At 54.3% G+C, this 11,293-nt stretch overlaps 1 protein-coding gene and 1 long non-coding RNA gene across 2 annotated transcripts in view; both read left to right on the top strand.

Annotated features, from left to right (window-relative positions):
- LOC105527651 overlaps positions 1 to 11,293 on the top strand; it is a 171,193-nt gene that overhangs the window by 82,575 nt on the left and 77,325 nt on the right. The window lies entirely within an intron of this gene.
- LOC105527650 (ATP synthase F(0) complex subunit C1, mitochondrial-like) lies at positions 8,403 to 8,946 on the top strand. Its single transcript, XM_011964065.1, has 2 exons — positions 8,403 to 8,488; positions 8,622 to 8,946. The coding sequence occupies exons 1-2, from the start codon at positions 8,403 to 8,405 to the stop codon at positions 8,944 to 8,946; spliced, it is 411 nt and encodes a 136-aa protein (XP_011819455.1).

Genomic DNA, 11,293 nt, shown 5'->3' with positions numbered 1-11,293 from the left:
CCCGGGAGGCGGAGCTTGCAGTGAGCCGAGATTGCGCCACTGCACTCCAGCCTGGGCGGCAGAGCAAGACTCTGTCTCAAAAAATATATATAATAAATAAAATAAAATAAAATAAATTAACAATTAGCCAGCCATGGTGGCATGCACCTGTAGTCCTAGCTACTTGGAAGGTGGATGTAGGGGGATCCCTTGACCCCAGGAAGTCAAGGCTACAGTAAGGCATGATTGCACCACTGCACTTCAGCCTGGGCAACAGAGCTAGACCCTGTCTCAAAAAAAAAAATTGTCATTTAAAGGCTAAAAGTAACATCTGATTGTATGATCTATAATCTTTTTTATTACTGGAGAGCTTGACATTTTTAATAATGAACATTTATAATGCTTTTTGTGGATTATGTTCACTTTTAACAATTTATTTGTTAAATTTTGAGATAATTTGTGAATTACAGTAGAGGTGCAAAAATAGTACAGAGTGTTCCCTTACACCTTTCATTCAGCTTCCCATTGGCTGACATCTTCCATAACTACAGAACATTTATCACCACTAAAAAAATCAACCTTGCTATAATATTAAGTACAGGGCTGATTCAAATTTCATCCTTTTTTCCATTCTCCTGTGCTTTTGTGTTCCGTGATCTGCTTCAGGATCCCACATTTATTAAGCTGGTTTGTTCACCTTTATTGATTTGTTGGAGATCTTTATATATTAAGGACCTCAACTTTTTGTCTCTCGTCCCTTTGGCAAAGCATTTCCATTTTGCTTTTTCACTTTGGCAATGACTTCAAGAGATGGGTGGTAGGTGACATAGGATGATGCTGGCATCCTGGCTTAAAGCGACGGTTATAGGGCACAGGCTGCATGCCAAACCCTCCACAAAGTGTTCTCACCTCCCCGTCCCGTCCCAGACATTCTCTGTTTCTCTAACACAACTCGAGCAACTGGCCACTTGTCACCTTGTGAAACCTTGATATTTTATTCCTCACAGTTGTGCCTACCTTGAGCAGAGCCTACATCTTAGACCATATCATGGTTCATGCATTGTTCCGACACCTGTTGGGTGATGCAGAGTGAATGGGGCCTGGCCAGGCATCTTGTTGAGGATCATGTCACAGTGTCCCCACCCTCGAGGAGAAGGGGAGGTGTCCCATCCCTGCAGGGTGGGGGGCAAACCCCTGCAGAAGTGGGCATTGGGAGCGCAGCCAGGAGCTTGGCTGCAGGCGTCCTGGCTGCAGACACAGCTTTGCTGCTGTGTTTGGTGAACAACACCAGGGACCAGGGAGGGGGCCCCCATGTCCCACCCCACAGCCTCAGACCTGTTCTCACCCCCCTGTGGTTTGGGAACTCAGTATCTCTGCTAACCCCTCCTGGGTAATTTGCAAGTGAAGGAATTGACAGCCGGTGCTCCAGGCCACCCGAGAGACACCCCGTCAGTCTGTCACCCAGGCCACTAGGCACTTTTAGACAAACTGTTGGGGGAAGGGAGAGGTGGAAGCAGAGATTAATCACTTTCAGGCTAGGCCTGCAGCGAAGGCACTTCTGGTGAGGGAAGTCCTAGTGCATGTTCCCACGGGGTTCATGTAAGTCTTGAGGCCTGATATGGGGGGAAGATGAGGGAAGAAGACACCAGTCTCTGCCTCAACAACCAGGCAGAGGCTGGGCACGGTGACCCACGCTTGTAATCCCAGCACTTTGGGAGGCTGAGGTGGGAGGATCACTTGAGCCCAGGAGTTCAAGACCAGCCTGGGCAACATAGTGAGACTCTGTCTCTTAAAAAATGTAAAAATTGCCGAGCACGGTGGCTCACACCTGTAATCCCAACACTCTGAGAGGCCGAGGCGGATGGGTTGTCTGGGATCAGGAGTTCAAGACCATCCTGGCCAACATGGTGAAACCACATCTCTACTAAAAATACAAAAATTAGCCAGGCATGGTGGCATGCGCCTGTAATCCTAGCTACTCGGGAGGCTGAGGCAGGAGAATCGCTTGAACCCGAGAGGCAGAGGTTGCAGTGAGCCGAGATTGCGCCATTGCACTCCAGCCTGGGAGACAGACTGAGACTCTGTTTCAGAAAAAAAAAAAAAAAAAGTAAAAATTAACTGGGCTTGGTGGCACCTGTAGTCTCAGCTACTTGGGAGGCTGAGAGGGGAGGATCCCTTGAGGCCAAGAGTTCAAGGCTGCAGTGAGCTGTGATTGCACCACTGCACTCCAGCCTGGGTAACAGCAAGACCTTGTCTCTAAAATAAAATAAAACAGAACCAGGCAGAGAGCCGGGCACAGTGGTTCAACGTCTGCAATCCCAGCACTTTGGGAGGTCAAGGTGGGCAGATCCCCTGAGGTTAGGAGTTCGAGACCAGCCTGGCTAACATGACAAAACCTTGTCTCTGTTAAAAATACAAAAATTAGCTGGGCATGGTGGAGCGCACCTGTAGTCCCAGCTACTTGGGAGGCTGAGGCAGGAGAATCTCTTGAACCCAAGAGGTGGAGGTTGCAGTCAGTGGAGATCGCACCACTGTACTCCAGCCTGGGCAACAGAGTGAGACTCAGTCTCAAAAAAAAAAAAAAAGGTAGAACCAGGCAGAGAGCAGCAGGGCTGCATCCTATCCCTGCCTCTTAGACAGAAAGGCATGAAGGGGTGAGCAGGCCAGACCGTGACCAATGTCAGGGGCCAGGACTGGGGCTGGTGGGGTCGGCGGTACTCACTTAGCTGTGTGTTTAGGCCCTGACCCCTGGGCACACCTGCCTTCTCCTGCCCCGGGAGTTCCTCCAGCGTTTATTGAGTGGGTGCTCTGGGACGGGCACTGGGGGGGGTGCAACGGTTTTTTTTTTTTTAATTTCCAGTGGAGTCTGGCTGGGTGTCCAGGGAGGAGGACACAAGCTGAGAGACACCTGCACACCGAGAGCTGGAGGAGGCAGGAAGGGTCCTCCCCTGGAGCCTCTGGAGGGAGCACAGGCTTGCAGACCCCGTGATTTTAGACTTCTGGCCTCCAGAACTGGGAGAGGATCCGTATCTGTGGTTTTAAGTTCTCCCCTTCCAACCCCCCATTTGTGGCACTTTCTTACGGCAGCCCCAGGACACCCATCCACAGAGTTCCTGGGAAATGAGGATGTCAGACCCGTCATCTGCGTGTCTGGCAACCAGAAAAGCCCCTGTCCGTGGGGGTGCGTCCCCTGCTCCCTGCATTTCTGCCAAAGCCCCTTCGATCGGCAGCTTGTCCTTGTGTGTCACCGAGGAAGGTGACCAGCAGGTGGAGCTGCTGCCCAGCAGCGGCTGTCCCTGTGCCCTCCTCCCTCCTCTTGTTACCATAAACACTTGCAGACCTCAGAGGAAAACACTCAACAATTCCCAACCGACAGGGCTGTGTGCTCAGGGCTTCAGAAGGATGCACAGGGAGCGTCCTTTCCTGCACCCGCCCTGTTGACTCTGCCATTTATCTTCCCGGCCGCCTGGCTTCCCGGGGCAGCCTGATGGCCAGGGTGCAGGTCTGGGGGGGTGCCAGGTGCCTGTCCTCCCGCCCGCCCCGGCCACCCTGAGCTGCAGGACACAGAGACCCGGACCGGAGCCAGCCGTGCTGGGAGTGGCCTCGGGCTCTGTTACGCTGGGCAGTGAAATTTCAAAACAAACTTAGCCACATGGTCTGAGTCAGGTGTGTCTGGGTGACCCCTGTGCAGACCTTGGCGAGGTCTGGACCTGCCCGCCCAGTGGCACCCATCCCGCAGATGCTGAGGCGGAGCCCAAAATCATGGGACCCTCTGCTGCAGGCACCGGCAGGGCGGGCTGCCAGGGCTGGAGACGAGCAGTGTGCATTCTTGGGATGTTTTTTCGTTTAACCGTCTCTCCCTCTCCCAGCCATTTCCTGGCCTCTCGCAGACAAGCGACAGACAAGCAGGTCTGGCGCCGGTCCACGCTGGTGGTTTTCCATGCCGGGGGTCAGTCTGGGATCCAAATCCCCACAGCTTGGCCCGTAGGGGGCCAGGAGCCAGGGGTTTGAGGCCCCGATCCACCCCTTTCCAGCTCTGTGACCTTAGCTAAATTCCTTTAGCATGGTTTCCCTACTTGGGCATGTTAACGTTTGGAAGCTGATGATTCTTGGTCTGGGGGTGTTGGGGGGTTCCTGGCAGGGAGTGGGTGGAGGCCAGAGACGCTGCTCAGCACCCTGCGGTGTCCAGGACGGCCCCACCCCAGAGAGAAGGATCTAGCCCCAATGTCCACAAGGCTGAGGGGGAGAAACCCCACTGAACAGGAGCTGCAAACAGGTGCTTTTCTGCCCAGCTTCTCTGGCCTGGTTAGCCATGAAACCTGGGGCTACCAACCGTTGAGCCTAACCCTGAGCGGACGTTGCTCGTGCATTCCTTCGGCCCTGCAGGACGGGCAGTCTCTCACTCATGGCTGGAGCACCGTTTTCTGTTGATTTATTTATATTCTGCCTCATTCCACAAAGAATCGGAGCCAGCATTCAGGAAGAGATTCAATCAAATAGAAAAATGCAAATGGCTTCCTAAAATAGAGTAGTGAGCAGGGCGAGTAAGGAGTCAGCACCAGGCTGCCCTCGGTCCCCTGGGTGTCCCGTATTGGGTTCTCTGAGGGTCCCCGGCTCTAACGGGGAATTGGTCCCAGTTCTGCCTACGTCTACCTGAGCCTCAGCAAATCTCTGAGCCTCAAAACCCTCAGACCCACAAAACCTCTAAGAATCAGCACCCTCTATGATGTCATAATGCTGAATAAGACAAGCGTGAGGCCGGGCGTGGTGGCTCACGGCTGTAATCTCAGCACTTTGGGAGGCTGAGGTGGGAGGATTGCTTGAGCCCAAGAGTTCAAGACCAGCCTGGGCAACAGTGAGACCACCGTCTCTACAAAAAAAATAAAAGAATTAGCCGGGCGTGGTAGTGCGTACCTGTGGCCCCAGCTACTCGACAGGCTGAGGTAGGAGGATCTGGAGCCTGGGAGGTTGAGGCTGCAGTGAGCTGTGATCATGCCATTGCACTCCAGTCTGGGTGACAGCAAGACTTCATCTCAAAAAAAAAAAAGGGAAAATAACGCCATAACATTTTATATAGGGATGTTCTATGTTTTCTTTTTAGATTTATTCCCTCACTCTGTCGCCCAGGCTGGAGTGCAGTGGTATGATCTCGGCTCACTGCAACCTCTGCCTCTGGCTTAAAGCAATTCTCTTGCCTCAGACTCCCAAAGTGCTAGGATTACAGGCGTGAGCCACCACACCCAGCCAGAAGACTCTAGCTTAGCAGAGTCATGGGAAGACAGTCCCCTGCTGGTTCCTGGTGTGAAGAAGTGAGCAGTGCATTGTGAGAAGGCCCAAGAAGGGCCTCATATCTAGGACCCAAGCGTGGCCCCTAGGAGCTGGGAGTGTCCCCCAGGCAACAGCCAGCAAGGAAACAGGGACCCCGGTCCTACAACCACAGGGAGGCAGATGGTCCCAACAGCTTGAGGGAATGCTGAATGAGGAGCCTTCCCCGGCCGAGCCTCGGATGAGACACAGCCCCGTCCAACACCCAGACTGCAGCCCTGGAGGGACCCTGAGCAGAGGCCTTGGATTTGCTCTTCCCAGACTCCTGGCCCCCAAAAACTGTGATGTACTAAGTGGATGGTGTCGGAAGCCACCACGTGGGTGGTGATTGGTTATACAACCAGAGACTGAACTTACTGCCCCCACGGCCCCAGCCTGCGAGGTGGACCTTGTCCTGACCCTGCCAACAGGAGTACAAAGACTTACTGGAACTTTGAACACGGGACAGCCCTGGTGACTCATGTAGCGTGAACGAGTTAAGAACAAATTCAGGCCGGGTGCAGAGGCCCACACCTGTAATCCCAGCACTTTGGGGGGCTGAGGCGGGAGGATCACTTGAGCCCAGGAGTTTGAGACAAGCCTGGGCAATATAGCGAGACCCCATCTTTAGAACAAATTTTAAAAATTAGCCAGGGTGGTGCCGCACTCCTGTAGTCTTAACTACTCAGGAAGCCGAGGCAGGAGGATCGTTTGCATTTGGGAGTTTGAGACCAGCCTGGGCAACCCAGGGAGACCCCATCTGTAAAAAAAAGTTTTGAAAATTACCCAGATAGAGGCCAGGCACGGTGGCTCAAGCCTGTAATCCCAGCACTTTGAGAGGCCGAGACGGGCAGATCACGTGGTCAGGAGATTGAGACCATCCTGGCTAACACGGTGAAACCCCGTCTCTACTAAAAAATACAAAAAACTAGCCAGGCGAGGTGGTGGGCGCCTGTAGTCCCAGCTACTCGGGAGGCTGAGGCAGGAGAATGGCGTAAACCTGGGAGGCAGAGCTTGCAGTGAGCTGAGATCTGGCCACTGCACTCCAGCCTGGGCAACAGAGCAAGACTCTGTCTCAAAAAAAAAAAAAAAATTACCCAGGTGTGGTGGTGTGCACCTGTAGTCCCAGCTACTCAGGAGGCTGAGGTAGGAGGATTGCTTGAGCCCAGGAAGTCGAGGCTGCAGTGAGCTGTGATTGCACCACTGCACTCCAGCCTGCACAGTGAAGCAAGACCCTGTTTCTTAAATTAATTAATTCATTTAAAAGACCAAGTTTAGTTCCCAAGGGTTCCTGGTTTCCCAGATGTGTGAGGGCTGCCAGCAGCTGCTGCAGTGCCCATCCCCCGCCCGCCGCGGCCCACCCTGTCCTCCCTGGGGTCAGCAAGCATCCAGGGACCACAACGAACTCTGGGAGGCAGTGGGACAGCCCCACCCAGGGCAGATTCCCAGCACACCGCGTGCAGGCCTGGGTCGAAGGGTTCTGCTGGAATCGACCCGGCGTGTTTGTTTTTGCTGCGGTCCTCTGGGGCCATCTGGGCTGCATGCCTGCACGTCATCCGAGGCCGCCCCACTGCGGTGGGTTGGGAAACTCAGTCTTGGATTCCACCAGCCTCACAACTCCTGCTCTGGGAGCACGTGCCTGTGCTGCATGTGTCTGTGTGTGCGTGCATGCGTCTGTGTGTCTGGTTCTGCGTGTGTCTGTGTGTGTCTGCATGTACCTGTGTGTGAGCATGTGTCTGTGCCTGCCTGTGTGTGCCTGCGCGTGCCTGCGTGTGTCTGCGTGTACCTGTGTGTGAGCGTGTGTATGTGGTTTTGCGTGTGTCTGCGTGTACCCGTGTGTGAGCGTGTGTCTGTGTCTGCCTGTGTGTGTCTGTGTGTACCTGTGTGTGAACGTGTGTCTGCGTGTGCCTGTGTCTGCGTGTACCTGTGTGTGAGCATATGTCTGTGTATCTGGTTCTGGATGTGTCTGCGTGTACCTGTGAGCATGTGTCTGTGTCTGCCTGTGTGTGTCTGCGTGTACCTATATGTGAGTGTGTGTCTGTATCTGGTTCTGCATGTGTCTGCGTGTGGGCATGTGTCTGCGTGTGCCTGCGTGTCTGCGTGTACCTGTGTGTGAGCGTGTGTGTCTGCCTGCGTGTGCCTGTGTGTGTCTGCGTGTACCTGTGTGTGAGCGTGTGTGTGTCTGCGTGTGCCTGCGTGTGTCTACATGTACCTGTGTGTGAGCGTGTGTCTGTGCCTGCATGTGCCTGCGTGTGTCTGCGTGTACCTGTGTGTGAGCGTGTGTCTGTGTATGTCTGCCTACGTGTGCCTGCGTGTGTCTGCGTGTACCTGTGTGTGTGAGCATGTGTCTGTGTATGTCTGCCTATGTGCGCCTGCGTGTGTCTGCGTGCCTGCGTGTGTCTGCGTGTACCTGTGTGTGAGCGTGTGTCTGTGTATGTCTGCCTACGTGTGCCTGCGTGTGTCTGCGTGTACCTGTGTGTGTGAGCATGTGTCTGTGTATGTCTGCCTATGTGCGCCTGCGTGTGTCTGCGTGTACCTGTGTGTGTGTGTCTGCCTGTGTGTGCCGGCATGTGCCTGCATGTGTCTGCGTGTCCACACACCCTGAGGTGGCGCCCGTTCTGCTCTGCACTTCCCCAAAGCTTTCCAGATCACTCCCAAGGGACACCCAAAAAGACTAGAGCCGGGCGCTGTGGCTCACACCCATCATCCCAGCACTTTGGGAGGCCGAGGCAGGGGGATTGCTTGAACCCAGGAGTTCCTGGCGACAGCAAGGCCCCGTCTCTACAAAAAAAAATTTAAAAATTAGCTGGATAGGGTGTTGCCAACCTGTGGTCCCGGCTACTCTGGAGGCTGAGGTGGGAGGATGGCCTGAGCCCAGGAAGTCCAGGCCGCAGTGAGCTATCATGGTGCCACTGTACTCCAGCCTGGGCAACACAGCAAGACCCTGTCTAAAAAAAATGAAAAAGGGGGGAGTGCAGGTGACTTGGGGCCGGGAGCCAGCAATAGGCAGGGTTGTGGGCTGGGCAGTGTGGAGGGGTATTTCCCCCCAGTGCTGGGAGAGGTGATGGCAATCTAGATATGGCCTTATCAATTCATGTTAGTTACCAACGACTGAAAAAATGCAGACCACCGGGGCATTGCTCATTTCTCCAGCTCCGATCCGCTGTTGTACCAGGGGGCTAATCAGGCCTGTGTCTGCCTCCTTCTTTTTTTTTTTTTGTGAGACGGAGTCTCACTCTGTCGCCCAGGTTGGAGTGCAGTGGCCGTATCTCAGCTCACTGCAAGCTCCGCCTCCCGGGTTTTAGGCCATTCTCCTGTCTCAGCCTCCCATCTGCCTCCTTGAACAGCCCAGTGAATTCATGTAAACAGCCTTCCTACAGCAGCTTCCCACTCCAGGTGGCCAGACGGGAGTTCCAGACCAGTGTTATCTCCTGGGACATGGACACGGCAGCCAAGTTGATTGGTGCTGGGGCAGCCAGAATTGGTGTGGCAGGTTCAGGGGCTGGCATTGGAACAGTGTTGGGCAACTTGATCATTGGCTATGCCAGGAACCTGTCTCTCAAGCAGCGGCTCTTCTTCTGTGCCATTCTGGGCTTTGCCCTGTCTGAGGTCATGGGGCTCTTCCATTTGATGATCGCCTTCCTTATCCTCTTCGCCATGTGAGGCTCCATGGGGGCCGCCTGCCTGTTTCTGCTACAGCTCCATGCCATTGCTAGGGCTGGGGTGTGCTAAGCTTTACTATTAAACACAACGTTTCTGTAAAAAAAAAAAAAAAAGAAAAGAAAAAGAAAAAGAAAGAGAGAGCTACTCCATAGGCTGAGGTGGGAGGACGGCTTGAGCCCAGGAGGTCCAGGCTGCAGTGAGCTATCATGGTACCACTGCACTCCAGCCGGGGCAACAGAGCAAGACCCTGTCTAAAAAGAAAGAAAGAAAAAGAAAAAAGAAAGAGAGACTCCAACTAGCCTTTCTTCCCTGGTTCCCTGACAGCTCAGAGGTAACCATCGTGCCTCTAAGGCTAACAGCAGCTGGAGCTGACAGCCTTTCACAGGGCCTGCCAGCAGCCTTGGAGGAACCCCGCGCCTATTTAATAGGACACTGAGGCTCAGATAACAAGTGCAGTTTCGGACAAGAGCAGGAGAGGAGGTGGAGAAACAGACCCTGGTGCGCGGCTGGTGGGGATGGAACAAGGCCCAGCCTGGCGGCTTCTCACATGGGTGTAAACATGGAGTTACCATAGGGCCCAACAATCCTACTCCTGGGTATAGATCCCACCGAACCGACAGCAGGGACTCAAAGAAGTGTTTGCACACACATGTGCACAGCGGCACGATTCCCCACAACTCCAGGGTGGAATTCTGCCACCCCAGGCGTCCACATCAGTGGATAAACACAGCATGGTCCAACCAGACAGTGGAATATTACTCAGCCGTGAAAAGGAAGGGAATCCAGACATAGGCTACAGCGTGATGAACCTCGAGGACCTCACGCTCAGTGAGAGGAGCCAGACACGAAAGGACGTGTCCTGTGTGATCCCATTTCTGGGAGGTCCCTGGAGTCGTCAGATTCACAGAGACAGGAAGTAGGATGGGGGATGCCGGGAGGCTGGGGAGGGGGAGGGGACTGAGTGTTTCACAGGGACAGAGTTTCAGTTTGGGAAGAGGAGAAAGTTCTGGAGAGGATGGTGGTGATGGCGGCACAACCTTGTAGTGAGAAAAGAGAGAGGGAGAGGAAGGGCTCAAAGTCAGCCCCAAGCCCCATCTTCAGCGTCATATGGGATGTGTGTTCCTGCAGCCTCACCGTTGAGTTTGAAGGCATGATGTCAGAATGCAGGCCCAGCAGGGGCCCCCCAGGGAGATGGTGGGGGTGGCTGGCAGGGCGGGTTTCACCTGGACTGCACCAGCCCAGGTGTGACGGGCTCTGGGCCGGACCCAGGCACCCGAGGTGAGAAGGCAGCATCTCTCGTCTCAGGATACCCAGGCCTCCCCGAGGCGGCAGAACCCCGGCCGTACCTCGCAGCAGCTGGTCCGTGGCACCCGCGGTATGTCCCATTCATGCAGTGCCTTTCCGGCCTCCTCCAGAAAGAATTTAATTCGCCCCTTTGCATATGACCATGAGAGGGAAATGCCAGTCCTACTTTTATTGTTTGTTTGTTTGTTTGTTTTTGTTTCAAGACACAGCCTTGCTCTGTCACCCAGGCTGGAGTGCGGTGGCGTGATCTCGGCTCACTGCAACCTCTGCCTCCCAGGTTCAAGCGATTCTCCTGCCTCAGCCTCCCGAGTAGCTGGGACTACAGGCGCCCGACACCATGCCCGGCTAATTTTTGTATTTTTGGTAGAGACAGGGTTTCGCCATGAACAAGACTCTAACTCTTGCTCCACGTCGGCCAGGCTGGTCTCGAACTCCTGACCTCAGGTGATCCTCCCACCTTGGCCTCCCGAACTGCTGGGATTACAGGTGTGAGCCACCGCCCCCCACCCCAATCCCACTTTTAGATCGTTCTCCACAGACAGCACAGAAGCGATTTGTCTGAGGCCACGCAACTGTGAGGGGACAGGGCACTGAGAACATCTTAAGTCTTCTAGCTGCTTCCCTCGGACTAGCCCTACCTCCTCCATCAGTGCAGAAATGTACTGGGGGAGTGAGCTCAGAGCTGTGGTCCCCTCAACACCTATTTCATGAAGGAAGCCAGGCCAGGCATGGGGGCTAAAGCCTGTAATCCCAGCACTTTGGGAGGCCGAGACAGGCGGATCACCTGAGGTTGGGAGTTTGAGACCAGCCTGGCCAACGTGGTGAAACCCCGTCTCTACTAAAAATACAAAAAATTAGCCGGGTGTGGTGGCGCCTGTAGTCCCAGCTATTCAGGAGGCTGAGGCAGGAGTCTGAGGCAGGAGAATTGCTTGAACCTAGGAGGCAGAGGTTGCAGTGAGCCAAGATCGTGTCCCTGCACTCCAGCTTGGGCCACAGGGCGAGACTCTGTCTCAAAAAAAAGAAAAAAAAAAAACAAAAAGCA

This window comes from Colobus angolensis, unplaced genomic scaffold, assembly GCF_000951035.1.
Source record: "Colobus angolensis palliatus isolate OR3802 unplaced genomic scaffold, Cang.pa_1.0 Scaffold64, whole genome shotgun sequence".
Lineage (NCBI taxonomy): Eukaryota > Metazoa > Chordata > Mammalia > Primates > Cercopithecidae > Colobus > Colobus angolensis.
Note: the sequence above shows the minus strand (reverse complement) of the source record. Positions and strands in the feature narration are given on the sequence as shown.